Below are 27078 nucleotides of genomic sequence, written 5' to 3'. Positions count from 1 at the left end.
GATTTTTTAAAATTTGCATTCATTGTCACCATTTTGTAAACATAAAATTCAGAATGACTTATTGAAATTGTTCATTTTAGAGAAACTTGTGCAGATTTGTAGGTGGCAGAAACAAGGACACATGATGGCAAATTAATCTAAATTCAAATGTTTATATGTAAATGGTAATGATGAGAAAACAATGGTAAAGACTTTAAAACAACCACCAACTTCCTCTTCACCAAGCACTGATTAAAAAATATGATGGGATTCAAAGTGTTCATTTTCTTTTAGCTATTTAAAACCATATTTAACACCATTAAATCTATCTTTTAAACAGAAATACACTGAATCATAATGGCATGAATGTGTATCTTGACACATTCTTAAGTATGTCACATTGGGTCTGATTCTCAACGTGCTCCTGCATCCTGCTCTCTTTACAGAACTCAGGACTATGCAACCAAACTTGTGAATTACACTTTATTTTAACAAAAATAATATTTTGAGTTTACATTGCGTGTGTAGTGGATATTTCTCAAGGCCTTGCAATTCTTTGAATAAGGCACAGTTTATACATGAAAAACATTTAGCGCTCATTTGCACTTCACTTGCTCATTCAGAGACACACTCATTCACACACAACATACAAACACTCTTTAGGCATGTAGTGCAATGTTAAGTCATGTCATTTCCATATAATAAAATGTAGCCTTTGACCTCTTCAGTGGCATAATTGTATGCTGAAATACCTAGGTAAATTTAATACAGTAATATACAGTGTTTGCGGCTTTGGAGGTCACAGTTCTTAATGCTTGGTCTTTTTTAGTTTTAATCTTATTCTCCCTTTGCAGTTACCCGTTTCTTTTCATTCCTTAGCCCTCTCCCAGAATTATTTGTGGGACACTTAACCATCATATTACAACATCTTTTACATATCTGAGCAATTTCAGACTTTCAAAACTTGATTAACCCATAATTAGATCTGACAGAAATAGTGTAACTTTGCTATAATTTCTTTATAATAACTTCCTGACTCAAAACTCACCATGTATATACTTATGTTCTTCATCAATCATACTTAAATTACCCACAATTATTTTATAAACAGCATACATTCATGTGGCCATTTGGTCAGTACCAGAGATCAGCCAAAGGTCAGAAGAAGTCTGTGATTGGCTAAGAGGTTAAAAACAAACTTGAAACTTGACTTTGCTGAGACCTTCATATGGGTGAGAGCATGTGTCTCTGTGATTGGCTGAGCTCTGGATGCCAGACATCCACAATAAAAATGAGTCTGTAACTGTCCGCGTCCTGCCAGACTTCATGCTCAAAGGAGTCATCAAATATCAACACCTTGCCCTCTTCCCACTCACTGCAACACAAAACACAAAGATTCCACTTAAAACCATTATTTAAAAGTTGCATGTACTGCTATATGCCACTGTATAGACTTGGCAGTGATCCATGACAGGTGAATAAAAGTATCTCAGTTTGGATAATTAAAATAAAAATTACATATGGAACTGTTGTTATTTATCACAAAGCTTTTTAATGAACTTAACAGATTACAGAACTGGAACTATTCATCTTTTAATAATAGAAGATAATCTGTGTGTGTGTGTGTAGGCTATTAACTTACCGTGTCTGGTTGGTGCAGCGGATTCTGCAGCCGGGTCGGGGGATGACCAGGCCCAAGTGCATGCGCAGGCGGCAGTTAGTTGGCCCAGTGTGAGGCCAGACATGTGTACCAGGTTGCATAACTGAATATTTTATCTGAAAGAAAAGGCAGCTTGTATATCTTCATAAGTATATCTTATGAATTCACAAAACAAGCTCAGATGAAACACTCAAATCTGTCACTTGAAATACTTAAATTACAAGTTTTCCATTTCAGTGAATAATATATAAATGCTTAGCAATCAGAACCCTCCTGATATTTCTACTTTAGTATTATTAAAGCGCTATGTCTCATAAGCTTCATTTGTCATTATTTTGACCGTGAACACAATTCCTTTGCAGGGTCTGGTTTGGGTGTGGGCTGGAGCAAGGGAAGATTTATAAACAGGAGCTTTACCTGGCCTCGCTTGCAACTGGTGGCTTCTGGGTACCGTTCCATAAGAGCACAGGTTTTAGGAACACTTTTACAAGAAATGCCCGCCTTCCTCCCTGCAAAGGAGAAGAGTATTGGTTAACACTTATGTATATATAAGGATACTGTATGAGACTCTACAGTGAGTGACTACATAAATATCTGGAAGCATTTTATGTCTAGATATTCAATATGTATCTATGCAAAGTGTATAGGGTTGGCTTACCCTGTTGCCAGAGTGTAAACTGGCCCCAATCCCCAGTCTCTCTAAGATTTTCATCCTCAGGCAGAAACAGTCCACTTCTAGAGTCCAGCACTGCTAAAGCTTCATCTCTAATAGTCATCCAGTTTTTCTCCAGCATCTTAACACAAGGGCAGGGAAAATACAAACTAATTTCTCTCTCTCACCCCATTTTCAGAGTTTATTTGGTGCCTGAAGTTTGATTTTGAGTGTTAAATTGCTAGCACACCCATGTGTAATATGTAAATTTGTGTGACATCAATTGCCATTCATTGTTAGCTACATAAGCGTCATAACTTTGAAGAGCTTGTAAATAAGCACCTTATCTTATTAATTTTATTAATTTACCACATGCTTGATTCACTCCAAATTATGGTGATTATGCTAAGAAATTCAATACCCGGACAAGGTCAGTATATCCCGTTTCCTTGGCTGTCCACCATGGCTGGGCACGGAGTCCTGCCACATTATAAAGAGATCGCTGCCACACTGATGCAAAGTGGCCGTGTTGGTATCCAGTCTCGTACCAATCATAGGCCTCCTGCAAAAACACAAACCTCAAAACCCTTTATCTTTATCATCTACAAGACTACGATACTAAGTAGGATTCTTTCTATTTCTGTTAAGTCTTACGTTCATATCACCCATTCTCTGCAGAGCATCCCCAAGGTGAAAATAAAATCTCCCATCGTCAGTGCCTGGTGCCCCCGACTTTAAACCATCCTACACCAACAAAAACAAATTCAGACCAAAATATTAAAGACTACAGAAGAAAGTATTATAGAACTGCCGGTCTTACCCTAAGATAAGGTATGCTTTCTTCAATCTTATTTTCAGATTTAAGGATAAATCCATAATGAACTTTGGCAAATCCGTCATTTGGAGCCATAGCTAACACCTTTGAAGAGAACAGACAAAAATAAAGATTATTTGGTTACTTAGAGTTTCCAAAGCCTTGTCTTAGTGTAGCTTCTAATCTGGACAAACTACAGAAACTGTAAATATCTATTATTTGTTAACTACATTAGCTGTAGCCCCAGCAGAAAACTGTCAATCAAACAACAAGAAGCACCACCACATTTTCCAAAAGAAAAAATACATCTTGTCTTATCGACTTTATCGGGGCGAAAGGACAAACTTTCTTTTTTGGCCAGACTATTGATTTTATTTTTTCAAGTGTTAAAACATCTCACCTCCTCATAGATTTGTTTAGCTCCACTGTTATCGCCCACCAGTAGATGAGCCACTCCCAGGTCATTCTTCAGAATGATGTCCTCTGGGAAAATCTGCACTAGTTTCTCCAGCGTAGCTAAAGAGCCTTTTGTACGCCCTACAGCAGCACACACAATTAAGTGTGGAATAGAGATATGACACATGAAAATTAATCTGGGAGTGTGTTGGAGCACGTGTACCTAAGAACTGCTGCCGGTCAGCCCGTCTCTTTAATGTGGCTTTGATGAGCGCTGCAGGGGCATCCGGGAGGTCTGCTGCCTCTCTGTAGGTGTTTACTGCCTTCAGCAGCATCTCATTACTTCTCAGTTTCTCTGCCATATCATCCTCAGCCTGCACACAAATCAGTTTTGTTCATATACACAGTTTAAAAAATAAATAAATAAAATCTTTTCAAAAAAGCCATATTTAAAATTCCTCTAGATGCTTTATTAAATGTGCCATAATTTTGGCACAGGCCTCAATATATATTTTACAGTAAAACACGCTAATGTGTACTTCATAAAGCAACAAAACACTGAATTTGACTTAGTGATTTCTTCCATACATATATTTTATTTCTAAAGCACTCTTTACACAACCTACTTTGAGTAAAGAGCTGTACATACAAATGACAAATAACTACACATGAATACACCGGTAAAAGAAATCACATAAATAACATACTACTAACAAAAACATCTAAGGGTTAAATGAGATAAAGTCTAAATGTTTGTGAAAAACCTGTTACCTGGGCTTTGCCATATCGACTCCTGGGACTCTGTGGATATTTCTGAACAAGAGTCTCAAACGCTCGCAAAGCTTCCTCAACTTTTCCCTAGGAAAAATAAAATAAAAATAAAATAAATAGCAATTATATTCAGTATTTTAGAAGCTACTTTGGAAACTTTTCATCTCCGTTTAAGAACGTATTGTCTAATTAAGTGTTAAACAACAAGAAAAACATATAAAGGACAGTGCTCACGTTTTTCCGCAGTTTCTCAGCTGCATTGATTTCAGATTTTATTGTTTTGTCAAATTTATTAAAAAATTTAGGCTTTTTCTTCTTGGCTACAGGAAACAGACAGAAACTTAATTCAGTTAAGCTCCAGAATCAAAACTGTAAAAGCTGCTACTATGCATTTTAACAGCATATCATTGTAAACCAACCCTCTGTTTCTGCTGTAGTCTCTGCTGCTGATTCTTGCCCATGTGACTCTGTTGTTGGTTCTGAGGGAGCTCCAGGTTTTGTTGTTTCAGATGTAGCCTCAAGGGCAGACTGATGTCTAGGTGACTCTGGAATTGGTTCTGATGTTTCAGATGTAGCTAGTGGAGTAGATTCAGCTGGAGGCCCAGGTTCTGCTGCAGGTTCAGGCTCAAGTATCTTCTCTGGTGGAGCTACACTTTCAATCGTAACTTCTGGTATAGGACCTTCACAATGTGTCAGTTGAGTTTTAAATTTAAAAATGTAATACCACATTTTTATTCATTCCACTTCCTTCAATAAACTTGCCTTAAATATCTCACGAAAACTCTAACAATTAAAGAGTCTTAAAAAAAAAAAAAAGGGTGAAGTGTGTACATACTGATTTCTTCTTCTTGTAAAGTGTTTGATTCCTCCCCTTGGTATCTTTCTGTTGCAGCCAGTTCTGGAAAAAAAGAAAACAAATTAATCAAGACTGTCATTAAATCTGGCATAAGGATTTAACCATTAAAATAAATCTTTAAAATAATAAAGAACACAGCAATACCTAACGTTTCCTCAGGTACGTCCTCCACAACTAATTCTAAAGTACAAAAAGTATAAATCAACTTGTATAACTTTACGGCTTTAATTATAAATAAGTTTCTTAAAAATTAAGTTATGGAGAAAAAGATTTGGCATTTAATAAAGTCATGGAAATCTCACCTCCAGTGCTGTCAATGATTTCCAATGAATCTGCAAATTATTAAAAACAAATAGTACAGAATTTTTTTTATATGCCTTGACACTTTTTTTTTGAGGTGAAGAGGTAAATACAACCTCTATAACCAGTCACTGTTAATAAAAAAAAAATAAGATACTTCACTGGAAAAACTGTGAATCAAAGAAAGACCAAGGAAGCCAACAGAACTGCTTGAACGATGGTCGTTAAGATAAACCAATACCACCATATTACAGTAGTGGACTGCATTAAAATTCACAGATTTTAATAGTTGGCAGATGATGTTCTCACAGATTTGACATCCATGTTCAACAATCAGCATAATCAATATTATTTTGTTTAACTCTTTATTGGCACAGTTAATAATGTTAAAAAACATTTTACTGACCAAAAGAGTGAAAAGCCGATGCTCCAGGAGCCTTGTCTGCAAGCAACACAATACAGACATTAGCCAATAAAAAACATTTTCACCAAACACTGTATTTTGTTCACTTTTATTTAAACTTTAATATTAAGTCAACCATATACCAGTCAACAATATAATAATAATATAGTATTTTATTACCACAAAACATGAGGAATTGAGTGGATCAGTTTCAATACTTGATGTATAGAACGATTGTGTGTGTGTGTGTGTGTGTGTGTGTGTACACATACCTTCAGTGACAGACTCTGGTCCTTCATCTTTCACATTTTCTGTTTCTTTTAGGCTCTCTCCAACTGGGCTCCCTTTTGTCTTTTGATTTTCTGTAGGATCTGAAGCAGAAAAAAAACATCAGGTGATTCCAGTTAATGCAATTTAGGTGGATTTTCTTTCCTGTAAACCATACCTCTTTTGTAGTTGTAGGTCGCTTTACAAGGGGTCCATGTGGTCACAGCCACTCTGATAGTTAAAACCAAGTTATTCTAGATTTAAGATTGAGGTCTAAAGGAATTTTCTTGGTTTTGTGCATAAAATCCTAATTCCCCATTAAATGTCTTGCTAAAACTTACCTTTCCTTATGGGTGTCCTTTGCTTAGTTTCACACAATGTAGACAGACATATGAATGCAACCAATTACATGAGACAGGACATCTTCCTCTCAAAATATCTCAAGGAATCTTTATAGCCTCATAACCAGCTATGTGTCATGTACAATCTTGCAATAAGTTGGAATGAAAGGATAGACCTTAGAGATTCTAAACTATATTTCTGTACATGAATGGTTTCCAAACATTTTCTGCAGTGACCCACATTTGTAGATAAGAATATTTTTCAAACCCCCAAGACCTCTGACATGCATTAACATGTGTTTTACTTCCAAACTCCACTGGAATTGATTTTAAACTTTCTAATTCATGCAAAACAGCATGAAGTTCTTATTGAACTAAACAAAATAATGTGAAAGATCACATTTACAATGGAATTTTTACAAATTACATGCATTAAGGTATCACATTCATAAGCTTTGCTGTGCCCCAAATTAAAAGAAAGGAAGCTGTAGTATTAGCATTATTTTGGACATAAACTAGATCCATAAAAACTCAAGTTAATGAAATAATACAGTTTTTTTTTTCAACGTTGCTCTCTTTTCCATTTGTATAAATTTTTTTAAAATTCAAAATTAATACAATTCCTGGAATCTTCAAGGGGGATGTCAGTTATGGACCAAACTTTATCAGACTGAATAATTTGTCCTCAGCAGTTCCACCATTTCACTTTATCACATTATCACTGCAAGTACAATTCTGTAAACTGGGACCTTACCTTCATTTGTGGGAGGTGCCTCCTCTGTTTTCATGGTGACAGTGGTTTCCTTTAGCCCTGCATGATGTTTATAAATAATGAGAAACTAAACCTAAACCTAATTTGACAATTAATTACAACTAATATATCTGTCCCTCACTTAGAAATCAGGGTAAAAATGTGTTTTGTCTCATATTAAATTGTCCTTTCCATGATCAGCCCACAAATTTGTTCTGTCACAGTTTTGAGCATGGACAGGTTTAAGAGAACATAAGCAAATACCTCAGTCAATGTAATAAGATTCAGTAAACAGTAACGTATCTAAATTTAAGGCATATTATGCATTGTTTATGACAATGATTTTTAGAGTCTAAACAAGCTGCTGGTTTGGACAGTGTTTCAATCAACAAGTCAGTCTAATCACGAGACATGCATGCAATGTTCTTTTCAAACCACAGCTCAGTAAAGAAGCAGTTACAACTGGAAACATTATGTACTTAGGTTTCTTACTTAGGATGAATTTGTGCGCTGACCAAAGACAGGACAATTGGACATTCAAAAATAACCAGTCACACACAAAATATAAATAAATAAATGAAGCTGCATGACTGACTAGGGTTCTTTAATTGATGCCAACCTGTATCTGAAAGTGTAACCCACCTTCAGACTTCAAATTCACACAAACTAAAATAAAGTCATGAGTCATGGTGTTTATCATGAAGTTGCTAAAATATATTTTAATAAAGAAAGCTGTTCGTATTTAATACAGACAACTTTATTACACCAATGAACTTCTCTACTCACATTCAAATTTCTGAAAAAATGTTATTCAAGTCATATTCAAGATAAATATGTATGAATGATGATTCAAATAATAAAACAATTTTGTAACCACAGAAAACATAAGTACCAGCTTTAAATCCTTTAAAATTCAGACTACACAAAACCCCTGATGTATTTATGTGCGATTAAACCGTAAACACAGTTTAATAGTGCTTTACTGATGGATTTGACTGTCAAAAATATAAATTGAGTAAAATATGAATGACAACCGTCAGAAAAGTCCATTCTTATCTGACAACTTTCTTAAACTCAAATAATCAAAACTTAATTGACATTAAGTATATATTTATATCCAGAGTGTCTTACAGTTCTAGTTAAATTACAGATGTAGGCAACGCTAGTGTTAGGAGTCTTGCCCAAGGACTCTTATGATTGTGCTTACTAAGCAACGGAACAAAAGTTAACAGTGTCACTCACTACACAACACCAAGCACATTTTATTTCATTACTATAACACAAGCTGTTATTTTAGCGGTCATTCTGAAGAGAAAATATCTAAGTACCCGTCGCTTACATTCTAATGTAAAACATTATAGGCCTTAAATATCAGCTGTCTCTCCATGCCAAAAAAATCTGAACAACATTATTGGCCATTCAGACCCTTGTACAAACAAAACAATAGTTTGCTTCAGTTTAAAGCATAACATCAACTGTCTCAAAGCCCACAAATCTGTAACTGACAATATAATAAAGTTATTGTTGTCTGTAATTTGTTGAAAACTTATTTACAGTACTCTGAAATGGTTAAAGACCTTTTTTTTTTTTTTTTTTGCAAATTAATTTTTATAAATATCTAATTTTTTCATTTGCCTTCTCAGTAAAGGCTTGACAGCTCCCCATGCTTTCAGAACCAAAGTGTGGAACTGTCCTACCGTAGTGGGAGGATGAACCTAAAATATGAACAAAATCAGATGCAATTTTTTTTAATCTGAAGCAAAATAGAGCTTTATCTTATCATTTGTTTATTGTCATTCAACCATCCCACTTCTTTTACAAGTATATTACTTTACAGAAAAAAAAAATTGTCAAGCAAGATATATAATATTGTTTTACTGACAATTCTGGTCTGATGAGAGTCCAGATATATTATAAATCCTATATAGACAGTTTGATCCCATTTTAAACATCAAATAGTGTGGCAATGTTTCTGAACTGTTTGAAGCCATCAGTGCTGAGCAAAAAAATATTGACCACTCTGTCCGTAAGTTTATCTACAAATTTACACCCAATGCTTTCATTATTCATTATATTCTAAGAGAAAAGCTATTTAATAATAATTAGTTTATCCATGTCTTTAAAGATTTGTTGTTAAGACCATTAAGAGTTTAATGTTTTGCTATTTGCTATTGTGCTTGACATATATATTTAAAAAAACTATAAAAGGACTAACAATTTTAATAGCAGTGGCAGGAGATCTTTATCTAAAAAATATATTCTCTACAACAGCATGCCGTTTTAGTTTGATAAATCTGTAAAATATCTGTAGGCAAAACGTTATATTAGTAAATCGCATGTATAACCATGCTTCCTAAATACTTTCTAGCCTCCAAAAGGCTAACACATACTAAATTATATAAATAAAAAAGAGTAGTAGTAATAAGTACAGTCTCATTTGTCAAATAAACATCTTGAGTGCCATTGCAGCAAAAGTATCCATATTTCAACACAAAAATCAAAAAGTGCAGAAAATTTAAATATCTAATAATATATTATAAAAAAAAAAACCCACATGCCTACTATGTTTTAAAAAAATAACCACCCGAACAGTGAGAGAAAAAAAAGTGGTTCAATAATAAGATAGAGTATATTCCCCGTTTACATTTGATTTATATTTTTAAAAGTATATTTAAATGTTGCAAAGTAGTTACATACTTCAAAATCCTCTTTCTGATGTTTGACAGTCATTTTCAACCATTTCTTATGCAAGGACCTGGCATTTCCTAAAGACTGATACCAAGCTTTCATAATATCAGTAATCAAGAACACCAAATATACTTATATAAAAATTCACACACACTTATTACAAAAACAACAATAACAAAAAAAAAAAAACTGTGCGCCAAAAACTTCACTTCCAGTGTTACCATACACCCAAGAGTATAATAACATATAATCCCATCAGCCAAAACTTAAAAAGACTCATTGGTATGAGTTGAACTGACACAGAAAGTATCACTAGAGTTCTCTTTAACCCCTCAATGTCACTTCTGGACTGAAAAAGTTCACCAATCAAACAGTATCCATTGACTACTGATTAAGGACTAAAGGGTGACAGCGTAGCAACAGACAAGCTACTGTCTCTGATGTGGCCAGTGAGTGGGAACAGAGTTTAAAAACTCCAGCAGCACTGCTGTGACTGATCCACTCAACTTAAACCCACACACAACGTCAGTGTCACTGCAGCGCTGTGATCCACCACCCAAATCATACCTGCACTACAGTGGTCCTGACCATTGAAGAACTGTGAAAAGTGGCTAACAAAACATACAGAGGAACAGAGGGACTACAGCGTTTAACTGTATGAGAAAAAAAATGCATTTATGTGGTAAGTGGAGCAATGAGTGTTGTACTGTTTCAGCTGATATGTGTATATAGGCACAGAGAATGCTGACGCCAGTTCAAGTGTACACCCAGGACCTGAACACAAGTGTGATCTTCACTACTTTTCTGCATCACATCATCAGGCACAGTATATTCAGCCTATGAACCAGTTGAATATTTACTTAATCTGATCAGATCTTTAGCATCATGTAAGATTTTTCACCTAAACTTGGTCTATATTAGGTTTTTCAAATTCAAGTAGGACTAAACCTATTGTATTTAAATCACTTTTATTTTAACCATGTTCTATTAAACCTTCATAAGCCAGAGTTTCATATCATATTCACTCTGATTTTCCATTTCTATTAATTTCCTGTTTTTTCCTCATTGAAGGTTTCAAAAGATCCCTTGTAGATACTTTCTCCTCTTTCCCATTGCTTTCCTTCTTCCTTCCCTTCAGTTTTTCAGCCTTATCATTCTCTTCTTTTTCTCTGACAAGCTTAACTTTTTCTGTCTTCTTTTTCTCTCTTGCTTTTTCAACTTTTTCCTTTGCTAGCCTCTCCTTTTCTGCCCTTTCTTTCACTAGTTTTTCTTTTTCAGCTTCTTCTTTCTCCATTCTTTCTTTCTCTGCCTTTTCCTTTGCTAATTTTTCCTTCTCTGCTCTCTCTTTTGCTAGCCTTTCCTTCTCTAGCCTTTCTTTTTCTGCTCTTTCTTTTGCTAACCTTTCTTTTTCTTTAGCTAGTCTTTCCTGTTCCAGCCTCTCTCTCCCAGCTTTCTCCTTCTCAAGTCTCTCTTTTTCAGCCCTTTCTTTCTCAGCTTTTACTTTGGCTAGCCTTTCCCTCTCTGCTCTTTCTTGTTCTGCCTTTTCTTCGGCTAGTCTCTCCTTTTCTGCCTTTTCTTTGGCTAGTCTCTCCTTTTCTGCCTTTTCTTTGGCTAGTCTCTCCTTTTCTGCCTTTTCTTTGGCTAGTCTCTCCTTTTCTGCCTTTTCTTTGGCTAGTCTCTCCTTTTCTGCCTTTTCTTTGGCTAGTCTCTCCTTTTCTGCCTTTTCTTTGGCTAGTCTCTCCTTTTCTGCCTTTTCTTTGGCTAGTCTCTCCTTTTCTGCTCTTTCCTTTTCTGCCTTTTCTTTGGCTAATCTCTCCTTTTCTGCCTTTTCTTTGGCTAGTCTCTCCTTTTCTGCTCTTTCCTTTTCTGCCTTTTCTTTGGCTAGTCTCTCCTTTTCTGCCTTTTCTTTGGCTAGTCTCTCCTTTTCTGCTCTTTCCTTTTCTGCCTTTTCTTTGGCTAATCTCTCCTTTTCTGCCTTTTCTTTGGCTAGTCTCTCCTTTTCTGCTCTTTCATTTTCTGCCTTTTCTTTGGCTAATCTCTCCTTTTCTGCCTTTTCTTTGGCTAGTCTCTCCTTTTCTGCTCTTTCCTTTTCTTCCTTTTCTTTGGCTAATCTCTCCTTTTCTGCCTTTTCTTTGGCTAGTCTCTCCTTTTCTGCCTTTTCTTTGGCTAGTCTCTCCTTTTCTGCCTTTTCTTTGGCTAGTCTCTCCTTTTCTGCCTTTTCTTTGGCTAGTCTCTCCTTTTCTGCCTTTTCTTTGGCTAGTCTCTCCTTTTCTGCCTTTTCTTTGGCTAGTCTCTCCTTTTCTGCCTTTTCTTTGGCTAGTCTCTCCTTTTCTGCCTTTTCTTTGGCTAGTCTCTCCTTTTCTGCTCTTTCCTTTTCTGCCTTTTCTTTGGCTAATCTCTCCTTTTCTGCCTTTTCTTTGGCTAGTCTCTCCTTTTCTGCCTTTTCTTTGGCTAATCTCTCCTTTTCTGCCTTTTCTTTGGCTAGTCTCTCCTTTTCTGCCTTTTCTTTGGCTAGTCTCTCCTTTTCTGCCTTTTCTTTGGCTAGTCTCTCCTTTTCTGCCTTTTCTTTGGCTAGTCTCTCCTTTTCTGCTCTTTCCTTTTCTGCCTTTTCTTTGGCTAGTCTCTCCTTTTCTGCCTTTTCTTTGGCTAGTCTATCCTTTTCTGCCTTTTCTTTGGCTAGTCTCTCCTTTTCTGCCTTTTCTTTGGTTAGTCTCTCCCTTTCCACTTGCTCTCTGGCTAGCCTTTCTTTTTCTGCTTTCTCCTTTGCTAGCTTTTCAGCCCTTTCTTTCTCTGCTTGCACTCTAGCTAGTCTTTCCCTTTCTGCTCTTTCCTTCTCTGCTTTTTCTTGTGCTATCTTCTCTTTTTCAGCCTTTTCCTTTTCTGCTTTTTCTCTGGTGAGTCTTTCCTGCTCTGCCTTATCCCTTGCCTCCTTTTCCCTGGCTAATCTTTCTTCATGTTCTTTTCTTTCCTGAGCTTTTCGCAGTATAGCCTCAGCCTCCTCCCGAGCTTTCTTTGCAGCAAGCAAGGCTTTCCTCTCTTCTTCCTCTCGAGCCAGAATATTGCGGACCTCGACAAGGGCTAGCTTAGCAATCTTTTTAGCTTCAATCTTCTCGTGGATCATCCGAAGCTGCTCCTTCAGTGCTATCTTCAGCTTGTGTCCAATTTCTCTGGTAGAGTGCTCTAGATATGGATGAGGAAACATGCTCAGGTTGTAAAGCTATTGTCCTGTTTTCCATGCAGAACTCTAGCTCATTCTCATGAGTTTGTGCTCACACAGAGCCTCCTCCAAATCCAGCAGTCACCTCTGTGCTCTATAACATCATTCGTGTAACACAGCCAAAGCAGAGTAAAGGTTTTGGGTTAAAGCATTCCCTGTTGGAATTAGTCCACTCATTGTTGGTCACTGACACATCTCTGTATTATGTACAGGCCAATATAATGTGTTGTTATACATGGTTAGAAACAAGACTGCATTAACATTAATTCAAGCCAATGCATCAAAGGTCTCAAAACACTGCATGTCTCAGGATTTCTATTTAATTCATGAAATGAAATTCAAAAACTGGTTATAGTTTACAACTGCTTTCCTTCAACATTCATCTAAATTAATTCCTGAATTTAGCCAAAATATTAACTGGAAATAAAGAAAACGTGTATTGGAATTCACCCTTTCTAATAAAGAAGTTAATTATGTTTTCAAAAGCGGGTAAAGGGCTATCTACTGATTTCAAGCAATGTCCTGTTGCTGGAATGCAAGAATAAAAAGTAATGTCCAGCCTTTTAAGCTTTATTCTTCCTGTGTGTGTGTTGGGGGGGGGGGGGGGGGGGGGGGCTCCATCAAGAGGTGAGAATTTTAAGTTTTAGGTGAAATATTAATACGAGTGTTGTATTTTTCACAAATAAACTAAGATTTCAACTAAATTTTTGATGGGGAAAATTTCATATCTATCTGACATTTATATAAATGATTTAATAAAAATTCAATATCACAGCTGGATAAAATATGTTTTTTTAATAGATCTATTACTTTGCCTGCCAGTGGCATGAAATAAATCATTAGTATTTAATTAACAGTTTTCACATTAAATCAATTTTAATTATTACGATTTTAAAATTCTAAATCAATAATGCACACTGATCAGCTTTGAAACCTGCATAGCTACATTTATACAACCACAAGAGCCAAATTGCACACAGCACAACTCATGCCAAGTACCTCTGGATTTCTGAGGTGCCTCTTCTTTATGACTTTCAGCTGTAGTGAGAGCAGGGCAGAAAACAGTGACTTTGCTTACATACCCAGAACAGTACAATTATAGTAGATTATGTTTCTCATTAATATAAATCAGCCTTTCATGTCTAAAAGTAGAATATTTCCATCAGAATTTTACTTGACTACATGGTACTGTGTAAAAGTAACTTCAAACATTATGTGGTGATTAGTTCCTTCATTATTTTATTTAATCAACTTTTAAAACTAGGGTTCCTGTGGTTAGTTAAGTTTAAGAAATGAAAGTCCAGTCATATCACTCAAAATATCACTGTTTAAATAAAACTATACATTCTAGATTAGGCCTGTCACCATATTTACGATATAAACTTAATACACAATATATGGGCATTTCTGCAATAATTTTGGCAGACCTCAGTATTGCCCACTTTGTTACTGGTGTGTTTGTTTTCATAAGAATGAATGCCACCAATATTTGGCTGTCATGTGGACTAGTTTGAAAGTAGTAGTTTTACGTATTTAGGATATTTAAACATTTTATATTCAAATTCATACATCTAAATGTGCTTAATTCTTAATATGTTTTGCTAAAGGTTCATAGCTATTTAAAAAGGGGTTTAACTGCATTATTGTGCTATTATATTATTTTTATTATTATATCAGTGGCATAAGTAGTCTCAAAATAAAACTATATCTGGGACAAAGCATTGACTACAAAATTAATAAAAATATTATTATTACTACTACTACTACTATTAGTGTGACCAGCCTACTATAGATTAAATATAAAAAAATTACATTAGCCAATATTTATAGGATATAGAATAATTAGCCCACTAAAATCAAGCCTCCACACCCAGAGCCTAAGGGTTTAAGATTCAACCAGTCAGAAACCATAAATGACAGAAAAAATGATACCTGATCAAGTGTGTCTCTGCAGCCGGAACAAACAGGTGTAGTGAGTGGACAAATCGTTTCTTGCATCAGCCAATCAAATGTCTGAAATACCTGTCTATCATTTTTTTTACATCAATCAATGGTTTAAGGAAAGTGTTGTCAGGGAGCAGCTGAGGCTCAGTGCAGTGCTCCATCACTAACTGTTTAGCGACCCTAACCCTAGCTTAACATTAACCAGTGATGTCAACATGCAAGACGTAAAAGGGGATGTTCACAACTGTAACCAAAAGAACAGGTTGTTTTTTTTTTTTTAATTCAGATGTTTCCCATCATTTACTAGCTCTCTAATCGGTCTGCGTTCTCTAATGTGTTTACAAAGCCACAGTGTCTGTAAATGAGGAGTATGCTAGGCTTTCTCTCTCGCTCTCTCCCTCTGTGCTAATAGCAGAGGTTTGTTTTTATTTTTACAAATGAATTTCTGTGGTAAACGGTGAATCAAAATTACAGACAAGTAAAACCTTTACCCACCTACAAAGAACAGTCATTCTTTCCTCTCAAACACATCATTCCACCCTAAAAAAAGAGGAGTTTCTGAATGGAAAAGATGATTGACAGGTTCCTAGCCCAGGATCCTGCCCCCTTTTGGCCTCCGGTCTGCAGCATTCCCCTTTCCCTATCTGACTGATGTAAAATAAGTCCCCCCCCCCCAAACACCATGTATCACCATAACACAAAAGCCCATTCTAGTACTTTGAATATGCTCAAAAAGTAACTGAACAGTGAAGAAAAGCAAATAATAAAATGAAAGACATTTCAAAGCCAACATTGAACAGTGACTGTTCTTAAATACCTTTGCTTTTGTTTGCATCTTTTTTCTTAGTAGGCACAGGAGTCTTGTCTGATTGAGATGGGAAAAATGGATATTAGCTTTGTGAGTGACAAATCACACAGCGATGTACATCACATACCTATGCACAACCATATCCATACACATCTCCCCATCACACACATCCCAATACTCTGACATGTAACTACTGCAAATATTGAAGTCAAAGAATGCTTTTTACACTGTTCAAACATGCAAGATCTCTTCCTAATAAAAATGTAGCAACCACAGGAAATGTTGTTTATTGCTTTAACCTTGCACACACTCACACTCGACATGCATGCAGATACACTCCCTACTTAGCAAACAAATAAACAGAAAACACACAGGACATTGCCCTAAATGGATCATCATTTAAACTCTAATATCATTTCTGCTTTCTGTTAAAGATGCTGAAATCCTGGTCCATGCATTCATCTCCTCCCCTTTACACTCCTGTAATTCTCTCTTCATTGGCCTTCCTTTTAAGACCATACCCTCCCTTCAGTGTGTTTAGAACTCTGCTGCTAGAGTTCTCTCTTTCCAAAAAATCAGTTAATCAGTATTATGGTGCCCAAGCTCTGGAATTCTTTACTGCCAAGTCTTCACCTGGGCTCTTAATTTTCTGCTTTTAAATCCCAGCTAAAGACCTACCTCTTTACTCGGTAATTCTGCACTCTGCAGGCATAAGTGTCCTCCCTTTCTTATTTTTTCTTTGCCTCTTTTTGTAAAGGGACCTTGGGTATTAGGTAGGTGCTCTATAAATGTAACTAAATAATAAAAATAATAATTTTATTACTACTATTATTATATCAAAACAACATTTGCAATCTTTCTGTAAATATATAGGAAAGCAATTCTGTGAACTCTAGTGAACTAAATGTTTAACACATTAAACATATGAAGACTGAGACAGACTGACAGACCGAAAAAAGGCAGTGTTTCCCTCCAAGTATACTATCCTTGTGTTGTTCTTGAACATTTTATAGTGGTTATGGTGTCCCATTTGAACAAACTGCTAAATATTGCACAGGCATGACATGCAACTTTAGCTGTTTGTGCTTCAGTTCAGAACACTGAGTAAAATTTACATGAATTAATTACATAATAACAAACTTTATTTGAAATAATATATGCCTACTTTAAATAACCATTTAAATAAAAAGAATACGGAAGTCCACTTGGATATCCACATTTATAACTCCCCTCTCTCTGACAGGTTTATTATACACTTGTGGGAAACACTATAGAAAAACACAGAATATAGGTAGATAAATAGGTAGATAGATCTATACAATAAAGGAATGTATACTGATAGACAGACAAACATAACACTATAGATCTCCGAGCAAAAATCAAGATGGACACACATTTCTCTCTTAATGCATTAAATAGCACCACACAACTTACATTTGACCCCCCGTTCTAAAATAATCTACACTATGATAGTCCCAGTCTGGCACATTTCCAATACCTTGAGCAGGGCTTTTATTTCTTGGTGTATCCCCAGAGTCTTCCGATTCAACAGGAGCGAATTCTAACAGCAGTAAAAGAAAACTAGTGCAGTCAGTAACTCTCAATTATTATTAGGTGCTAAAAACAGTTCAGTAGTATTTAATAAACTATAAGGCCTGGAACTCTCTCATTAACACAAAGGTCACATTTTCTAACACAAGAATAGTAGCACCTTGCATCAAATGAATAAAGAAGCACAACTGCAAAAAAAAAAAAAAGATTAATTCCTTCATTCATCCATTCAATCATTCTTTCAGGGTCTTTACTAAAGTTTTCTGAAAAAAGGCTGTTTGTGGCACAGAGGCAAATGCAGTGTGTTGTACACGACCAGAAAGAGGTACATTATTGTCACAAAAAGTACAAATAGTGTCAATATACAACAATGGTTTTAAAGTCCAGGTTTGTTCCTCAAAGTTACATTACTTTCTCTTCTCCAGTTGGAGAGGTGAATATTTGTAGGTATTCATTATAGAATTGTTTAAAATAAAAATAGTCCGGCAGATTAAATGTTTTCTCTAAAACATACTTCACAATTCAGTCAAAATGTTCTGAATGGCTGTTAACATCTTGATAAATTATTTAGGCAGAAAGCTGGAGAAACCTCTGTCCCGACCCATAAAACTGTCATGTCTAACCTTGTGCAGCCAATTAATTTGAACACACACACACACACACACACACACACACACACACTTCAGCAATCTGGAACATTCCATGCCATCTGATATGCAAAAACATTTGATAAACGAGAGATACAATTTTTATTCAAACTATTCAATAACAAGATATGCCATTCCATATACAAATGCTGAAAGAGGCCAAACACTACACACAGTAAACACATGCAAGCACACAAACACCTACAAATAGTTTTTAAGCAATCGTCAGTACACAAAGAATTTCATGTTGTCTCAAGGCTCTTCAGAAGACAAGCACAGATTTGCTCATTCACAAGACGAGGACAAACAACAACCCTTCAAAAAGATATAAGACTTAAAACAGACACAGATCTGGCCTAGAGAAAGCAGCTCATGTTTCACAGCTAATGCTTTCTGACTTCATGACATACCAGTGCCCCTCTCCTCCTCCTCCTTCACAACACCACCTCCATCCTCGCCTTCCTCACACAGAACCAGTGCATCACAGAGAAAAGCCTGGAAGCTTTGAAACCAATCAGAACCATTATCTGCTAAAGCGTCAACACTTGAATTGTGCACAGAAACATTGCCCTTGCAACAGCCAGGCAAACCTATATAGCACAGGGGAAGGTACAAGAAGTGAGAAAGAAAGAGAAATAAATATATTTTTTTCTTACCAAAGAGCCCAGTAACAGAATTTTAATATACATTATCATGCAACATGTTAACAAATTGAAAATTGTAACTAATTCACTGTTTTAAAATGAAAAATAAGTCGATTTGTGTGTGCTTGTAATTTACAGTGTCAGTTCTGTCTTAGATGTCAACCTCTCAACTCACTGTGAAGAGGTGGTGAATAAAATAAATGTACTATGATATACACCATAAGTAGGTTTATCAGTAAGCAATCTTGAGTTATACTTCCATATGACTATTCATAAAGCTGAGGCTTCACGTTTTACAGCATGTCTGACAAAGAAAACATAAAGAACACAAAAATAAAATACTATATATATATTTAAAAAATGAGTTTTTGCAAGAGTGAACAGATAAATAAATTAAGGAAGAAACTAATAGAGAAACAGCTCTAAAACTGTAATAGTTCTTAGCCTATGTTGTGCTCAAATTAGCCAAAAAGGAAAGAGAAATTCTTCTGCTTCTGAAAGGAATGCTAATTGTGTGAGAACCACAGATCAGAGCACACTTTCAGAGCCGACACTGCATGATTAGTGGCGATGTACAAAAAGAAGAACTGAGAGAATTTTTCTCAGTTTGAAGCATGTGTGACAGATAAACACCAACTTGTAGTTCACTGGAAGCCATCCAGGATATCAACAAAAGCCACTAGGTCCCCAAGTGACACTGATTAGTAACACTATTGCAGAGTTTTAAATGCAGTCCTGTCAAGTTTGCATGTACTGTCCTAAATTTCAGACCAAGTACTGCACTGAAAATTTGGTTTGCTGCATTCATTAATATCTTTAAGCTTCCAGCAACATATTGGTGCTACTTCGCTAATAACATGCTTCAAGTCTCACAGCACCTTAGTTAAATCTTGGTGCTATTTAAGTAGGCGGCATTAAAAATTCTAGCCAGTCATGCAGAAAAATACACTCAGTGGAGCATACACTGATCAGCCATAACATTACTACCACCTCCTTAATTCAACCCTAAAAGTCTATTGAACACACACACACACACACACACACACTTTAGTTATCCATAGATACACCCTGTAGTGCATTTGAGGTTCTGCCCTGTGTTCTTCCTATCCTGTGGATTTCTTTGGTAAATGGACTATTCCCAGTCCAGCAGTACTGCTGTATTTGATCATACCAGCATAAAAGATAGATAGGGATAGTGACAATGTTATGGCTGATCAGTGTACCTACACACAAACACAATACATTTGAACTCACCCAGCATAACTTTGGCATCTTCCACATCAAAGTCACCATCGCCATCTGCATCATAAAGTCCAAGTGTACCTGTTAAACAATGTATGTTTTAATCATCACATTACCAGCTCACATTTTCAAATGCAAAGTAATATCACTGTGATATCCCTGCAAATGTATTTAAGATGATGCCATATCTAGATTTCCTTCCTGTTTTATTTATATATGTTTGTACACTCTGTTTCTTGCTATACCATTCGTTATCGTTACTGTTGTTACTGTTTGTGTGTTGTATTTAAACTACTTTTCAGTTTTATTTCACTGTTTAAAAACATGCCAAGTTAATCCACATCCATCATCCGGACTACTGCAATTCTTAAATTAATAACTATTAGTACAACTATTTCTCAGACTACAATGTACAACCTGACAATTTCTGGTAACTTTTTGACTCTCTAACCTTCAGAGATGCAATTTACATGTGGTAGTTTTATGTGAATTATTCTTAATTTGCATTTACACTACTCAAAAGATTCTGGTTTATCAGATAGACATGTATTTGCTATATGGGGTGTACTATACGAGTTGTTCCTGTATTCAACAGGATGTTATAGTCTCAAATATCATCAGCAGTCAATTTTGCATGGTGTTCACCAATATAGGTAAACTGTATGGAAGCAAATCTGTCTCATCAGACTTCTGATGCATCTGAATTTTGTTGCTTTTGAATTTAAGTCTTCAGATTTCCACCTCTGATATTTTGCTTCACAATTATGTATCTGAATGTAATTGCTCTTGAATTGAAGTCATGAATTGTCAAGAACACTTTTTCACTGTTATTATTCAAGGTTAATTCAAAAGCAACAAAATTCATAAGCATAATTTCAGTGCAGATAAATCCAGTTCTACAAATTCAAAGGTAGTAATATTTCAAAGTCTGATGAGACAAATTGCTCCCATAAAACTGCCAGAAACTACTAGAAAGGTTCAAATATTCATATTTAAATTTGTTGCACTTTGAGTGCTTCTACACTTATGACTCCAGTCGAGATGTTATCCTAACACTAAATACGCATGAAATAACCAGATATGAATAAAGCCACAGTCTTACCACACAGGAAGCAGAATAAAAAAGAAAAAAAAAAAAAACAAACAAACAGAAAATACTGCCTACCTACAACATTGCTGTAGTCAACCAGGTCAAACCAAACCACAGCGACAGACATCCATACACCCAGTAAAGACAGCACTATCAGCCAGGTGAATATAGAGTGTCCCTCAGCTTTCTTAGAGCTCTTATTGACAGCAGGAACTGCATGGGGCTCTGCAAAGACAGACAAAAATGCAACAAAAATCACAGAAAAAAAGTACAGATTCGTTCATATATCCTCCTATATCAAGGATACACAGTGATGCAAAGCACTTTACAGCAGCCCTTGAGGAACATTTTGTTAAATGTGAGTGAGTTAGCTGAATCTGGAAGTGAGTGAGTTACAAGAAAGTTCCATGAGTTGCACTGCATCTAAAAAGAAACACAAGACCAAGATATTGTTCCTCTATAAGGAAGCAGCTTTAGCCTAGTCAGTGCTGGAGTAATATTATTAGTGTTGTGAATGGGCTGTTCTTTAAGTGGCTTGGGACTAAAGTAAGAACTGTCAGCAGCTGGCAGTAAGAGATGGAGCAGAAGAAACACACTAATATCTGCAGCATCTGTAGCATACATTCTACAATGCAAGGCTCTATTAAAAAGTGTTTCAAGTTAATGAGTTTTACTTTTATTTCTGGACAATCTTCAGAATCATATCTGATTTGAACAAAATACAGAATCTGGTGGGGTCCAACAGACCACAAGATGACCTGGCGTTTTGGTACAGAGATGTAACTTGCACTTAATAACCTAGAACCAATCTGTTGTAGTATGTATACAGCAAAATCAAGAACAACTCTAAGGACTAGGCTAAAACACTAGGTCTGTTTGCTTTTAGACTGAGCATCTGTACACAGAACAGAGCAGGAGAATGCAGTCATACAAAACAATGTGAACAGAAGCTTGGAAAATATCAGGATCATATATCAATAGCCTTCATTGTGCTGACAAGGTCACTTGTGTGCTAATATATCCCAATGCACAAACTTTAGCATGCACTCAAAACCACATGGAAACATACAATTGTACACACATTTCCTATGACAACTCAATTTCACTGTTCTGTCACTGACAGGGTGGGGGAAATAATGTAAAATGTTCATTAGATGCAACAAAAGTGGGGAAAGCAATGAATGGATCTACTAAATGCCAATTCTTATTAGGAACATTTTCAAAAGTAGGCCAGTTAGAAGCTTCAGGCTCATTTGAGATAAGTGCTACTACCAAAGATGGATAAACATGCTCTGACAGTATCTACTGTCAGTGTTTCAGTATAAATAAAGTGTGCGCGTCAGTGTGTGAGATAATACAAAACAGCTGTATGGACTCTTCAGTTCAAAGATGCACTGTCAATGTATTAGGCCTCAAAATGCATGCAAGTCACATTTTTTTTTTACAGAAACACCAAATCACTAAACATTGTAGCATTTGTATTCCACATTATACAAAGAGAGAAAGTACACACACTCAGAACAGTCCGTTATACTTCACTCAGCATTCTCCACACGTCTCTGTACCTGTTACATTTGCCATTTTGGTTCCGTCAGTTTTAGTTTCTCCCATTCCCACAGGTTTCTAGACTAATGCTCCTGGAGAAAACTGCAAGGGAAAAGCAGGTCTTTTTTTGTCATAAGAAACAGTGCTCGCTGGCTCAGCTGCAACTCGATACAAGTTCTGCCCGCTGGGTATTTTTAGTGCCGCTGTCACCCCACCTCACGCTCTCTACTGGGCCTCATATGGAGTCGCGTAGGTGGCAGACCTCACTCACATGCGCACTTAGACACATACATTCAGGAACTTACATATACACATAGTGGTGGTGTATAAACGTGAAGAGGATCTGTTTTTGTTCAATAAACTCACTAATGCTTAAACTTCCTCCTGTATCAGACTGAAAGAAACAAATGAAAAAGAAAATAGGAAGCAAATCTGTCCATACACAGTCTTACTCAGACACGCACTCAGCAATTTGATCTGAGAATATGAAATAGCTAACATTTTACGCAATGTTACTGCAGATGTAGAAATAGTTCTTGGTGTAAACTAGGCCATTTTTTAAACGATTCAGTTTACAGTTTAGAGGAATGTTTACATATAAGCAAGAAACCGCCAATCAAATTAATTCCTAACAAATCATTTTTATTATTTATAAGCCATATTCATGAACATATAAATTAGAGATCGCCCTGATCCAATGCCAGGTATCAGTATCAGCAAACATTGACAGAAAATGGAGGACTGGGGACAAGTTAAAAAACAAATCTAACACTCATTGTGTAATTTCACATTTCTAGCATTTACACCTATGGGGGAGCGTTTGAGTAGTTGTCGTATGTAAGGTTTACTGCGATTTTGTATTTAGATCTTTATCATAAATGTTGTATATAGAGATTATTCCATCTCCCTACACAAAAAAAAAAAAAACATGTTTTAGCCTGAAAACTAATTAAAAACTGATAATGATGTCCTGGCCTTCACACTCTTGCCCCTAAGGCAGTCTAAGTATTTGCACTATCACATAGAGATTGCAGGATTGAATCCAGGTGTGGCTGTGGAAGCCCAGGAACCCTAGTGAGTACAACTGGCCTCACTCCTTGGGATGGCCTCCTCTCCCCGTACAGTCCTATCTAGTACGGGTATCTGTCAGTTGACAGAACTAGACGCTTTGTGGTCGAGCAGCTGCATCCAAGCCTTACATTATAAATCTGATGGACCAGTCTGGGTTTGGTGGATGTCAGGAGAACAGTACTAGTCTGACTGCATTGTAAAGGGTAAAGTTTGGTGGAGGGGGGATTATATTGTCGGGTTATCTTTCAGGATTTGGGCTTGGCTGCTTTGTTCCAGTGAAAGGAACTCTTAATTCTTCAGCATACCAAGTGATTTTGGACAATTTCATGCTCCCAGATTTGTGAGAAGAGTTAGGGGATGGCCCCTTCCTGTTCCAACATGACTGTGCACCAGTGCACAAAGCAAGGTCCATAAAGACATGTGCAAATTTGGTGTGGAAGAATTTCAGTGGCCTGCACAGAGTCCTGATCTCAACCTTACAGAACAGAGTTGGGATTAATTAGAGCGGAGACTGTGAGCAAGGCCCTCGTCCAACATCAGTGTCTGACATCACAAATACACTTCTGGAAAAATGGTCAATAATTCCCACAAACACACTCCTAAACCTTGTGGAAAGTCTTCCCAGGGTGGGCCGACACTATACTAAACCCTATGGATTAATAATGGGATGTCACTCAAGTTCATGTGTGTACAAAGGCAAATGAGCAAATACTTTTGGTAATATAGTGTATAAATACACAGGAGGCATGTGTAGACTCATTGGTCATGCTGTATAGTAAATAAACCTGCTATATTTCTGTCACAGACCTGTGACTTTTAGTTACCATTACCAGCACTAAAAATAATCAGTCTGGAATAAATTAACCACTTCCTATCAAAACTCTCAGAATGACCTTAGCCTTGTTAGATTACTCACAGTCTTGCACCCCTTGTTTGTGCTGTGTTTATTTAGGTTTGCAAGGCTATATGGCACCATTTGTTTGTACTTCCCCAAAATGACCGCAGACAATGAGAACTTAAATGCAACAATTCTAGAGAACTACTGTTACACATCAGTTATATAAAGCGCTTTTCATACAGCTCAATTCTGTTCTTACATCAAAACAAATTCCCCCTCCCGTTTGTGTTCATTCAGAAGCTTTGTCCTCCAAAGCTTTGGAATGCATTAGTATGGTCTAGTTTACCCCCTTTTTCCCCCCTCATCTTTTAATGTGGAATGGTATGTTTGAGTAAGGTGCTGACTGTAGCTTGTTTGTAGTTGAAGTTTAACTTGCCTTTGATGATGATGAGTGGTTAGGAAACTTTCTCTGACTTCTATGAAAGTGTTCTGGGTTAAAATAATGTAGATCACTATTAAAATGCCCTTCTCACAAGTGGGATGCAGACCACACTTTGGTGAACACAATGAAAAATGCTGCTTTACATAGCGTAGAGGTGTTACCTAATAACACTGTCAGTAATTCTTTAAGCCTCAAGCCACAAAGGTGAAACTGTTTGTCTTCATGAGGGAAAAAAAGAAGACATGCACAATTATTTACTGAAAAATTTTACAGTTCAGGTCGTATATGATCGTATAACCACAAAGGCAGATTTTTTGCTCCGCCTAAAGGGGGTGTGTCACAAATCTTAAAGTCGTATAAACGTTCAACCCTGATGTTTACCATTCGTTGACGTTACAACAATGTGCACTCCAACGAGGGATGGTGACTAAAAGAGAATTGGGACAGGGCCTTGCGCCAGAAACAAGGAAAACCTTGAGATAGGAGTGAAGTCTGGGAATAAAGGCGCCCTCAGGGTGCTAACAAACTGACCAGAAATATTTGAAAAAACAACATAGAAATCTCTTCTCTAACATTTATCTCACCTCCTTTGTGTGTGTGTGTGTGTCCTCAAATAACACTTTTAAAAAATTTAAAAAGAGCTGTTGGTGTGTTATAATAATGAAGAGAGTAGAGGGTGCGTTAGAAACACTGTGACTTATAGCCTCCTACAACTCTGGTTTAACTGACCTCAGGTCTGTGTTTTGAGTCGATATTTGAACCGGAGAAACTGTGTAAAATAGGTGCGAGTTTAAAGACTGGCCAACAGTGATAACGGCGATAAAGACTGATAAAGGGCATCACCATCTAACTTATCTCACTCTGGTGTATACATAGCGACATATTTACCTTTCTTAGCTTGGTTTCGTGCAGGTTTTCTATGGCCCATCACAGCAAAGGCGAAACGCTGTAAGAACTGACCTTAAATTTAACGCTAAAGCTTTAAAGTAAGAAGCCTAAAGTTACCACAGAAAATCAGCAGAGCACAGATAGACCAGCTCTTGCTCTGTGGAGTTAAAAGAAAACCTCACTAAACTGACAGACCGCAGTTTCCCCTAATCAGTGTCCTCATACTGGGAGGTGGGCGGGAACCGTCGGGTAGCAGCCAATCACCTATCAGCGACTCTTCGGCGCGTTTGGCGTATGGATGCGCGAGTCTTAGGACCCACCTCTTCAAGGAACGTGCGTAACGTGGCAACCTCGCAATTCGGAGCTTCGTCTCGCGAGATTTTCTGCTTTCGCGCCCCCTGCTGGGAGTACGGGGTCTCTACACGACTGTCTCAGGATTTAAAGACCCCTCCAGTGAAAATCAGGTATTTTAATCGTGTTTACATGTCCATGCTGTTAGAAGAAGTATCATGAGAAAAATACGCATTGACTGAGCATTTCCCCTCTGAAACTGATATGTTTAAAATAATGTGTTTCCTGTGAAATAGCTTCTGGATTCTATATGAACCTGAATATCCATTTTTGTTTCCAACAAAACAGCCATGTGCCTTCCCGTGATATTTTTATTTTTAAGGTGCAGAAAGAAATTATTTTGTATATATTATTTACAATATAAATAATTTTACAAGTTGTACAGTATTCTGACATTATTAAAAATATTTTGTTTACCCACCCAAGGACATTATTTATAAAATATGTCAGAGATTTAGTTTTGACCTCTCCTAATCCATTCAATATCTGTATCCACTTATCCAGTTTAGGGTCACAGTGGGTCCTACCAGGAATCATTTGGGCGTAAGGTGGGATCACACTCAGGAGGGGGCACCAGTCCTTCACAGGGCAACACACACATTCACTCACACACTCCACCTACCAACATGTGTTTTTTTTTTTTTTTTTTGGTCTGTGGTAGGAAACCAAAGCGGACACACAATGAGAACACCAAACTCCTCACAGACAGTCACCCGGAGTGGGACTCAAACCTACACCCTCCAGGTCCCTGGAGCTGTGTGACTGCGACACTACCTGCTGCTCCATTGTGCCGCCCCTCTCCATAACATCCCTGCAACATCTGCCTATTATTTTATCTGTTTAGGCACATCCCTGAAGATCTATATTCTAATGTAATGCATCGTATTCTTGGGTCTGGTCAATTTTTTTTAGCTGGGAAAGC

General features: G+C 36.8%; 2 protein-coding genes across 4 annotated transcripts; both read right to left on the bottom strand.

Moving 5' to 3' along the window:
- Positions 1–219: 219 nt before the first annotated feature.
- Positions 220–25986, bottom strand: unm_hu7910 (un-named hu7910). 3 transcript variants are annotated; one of them, XM_066680373.1, is made up of 23 exons: positions 25806–25986; positions 21097–21246; positions 19944–20012; positions 17346–17408; positions 15857–15904; positions 7194–7250; positions 6104–6202; positions 5835–5870; positions 5431–5460; positions 5273–5308; positions 5108–5170; positions 4692–4952; positions 4507–4592; positions 4273–4359; positions 3725–3875; positions 3506–3642; positions 3112–3210; positions 2946–3035; positions 2713–2853; positions 2298–2433; positions 2057–2148; positions 1622–1755; positions 220–1354 (listed from the first exon to the last, which is right to left on the bottom strand). In XM_066680373.1, exons 1-23 carry the CDS (start codon positions 25843–25845, stop codon positions 1204–1206), a joined length of 2256 nt encoding a protein of 751 aa, XP_066536470.1. In that variant the 5' UTR covers positions 25846–25986; the 3' UTR covers positions 220–1203. The 3 variants fall into 3 exon arrangements, with proteins under 3 accessions (XP_066536470.1, XP_066536471.1, XP_066536472.1); XM_066680374.1 differs by lacking the exons at positions 15857–15904; positions 17346–17408; XM_066680375.1 differs by lacking the exons at positions 7194–7250; positions 15857–15904; positions 17346–17408.
- Positions 10900–13080, bottom strand: LOC136707214 (calponin homology domain-containing protein DDB_G0272472-like). Its single transcript, XM_066681164.1, has one exon. It carries the CDS (start codon positions 13078–13080, stop codon positions 10900–10902), a length of 2181 nt encoding a protein of 726 aa, XP_066537261.1.
- Positions 25987–27078: the final 1092 nt, after the last annotated feature.

Source organism: Hoplias malabaricus, chromosome 9 (assembly GCF_029633855.1).
Source record: "Hoplias malabaricus isolate fHopMal1 chromosome 9, fHopMal1.hap1, whole genome shotgun sequence".
In the NCBI taxonomy this organism is placed as follows: Eukaryota; Metazoa; Chordata; class Actinopteri; order Characiformes; family Erythrinidae; genus Hoplias; species Hoplias malabaricus.
Note: the sequence above shows the minus strand (reverse complement) of the source record. Positions and strands in the feature narration are given on the sequence as shown.

Coding starts and splice junctions, on each gene's coding strand:
- LOC136707214 (XM_066681164.1), bottom strand. CDS start 13,080: ATGTTTCCTCATCCATATCTAGAGCACTCTACCAGAGAAATTGGACAC.
- unm_hu7910 (XM_066680373.1), bottom strand. CDS start 25,845: ATGGGCCATAGAAAACCTGCACGAAACCAAGCTAAGAAAG. Junction 20,013..21,096: donor TGACTACAGCAATGTTGTAG/GTAGGCAGTATT, acceptor ATTGTTTAACAG/GTACACTTGGACTTTATGAT. Junction 4,593..4,691: donor GACTACAGCAGAAACAGAGG/GTTGGTTTACAA, acceptor TGTTTCCTGTAG/CCAAGAAGAAAAAGCCTAAA.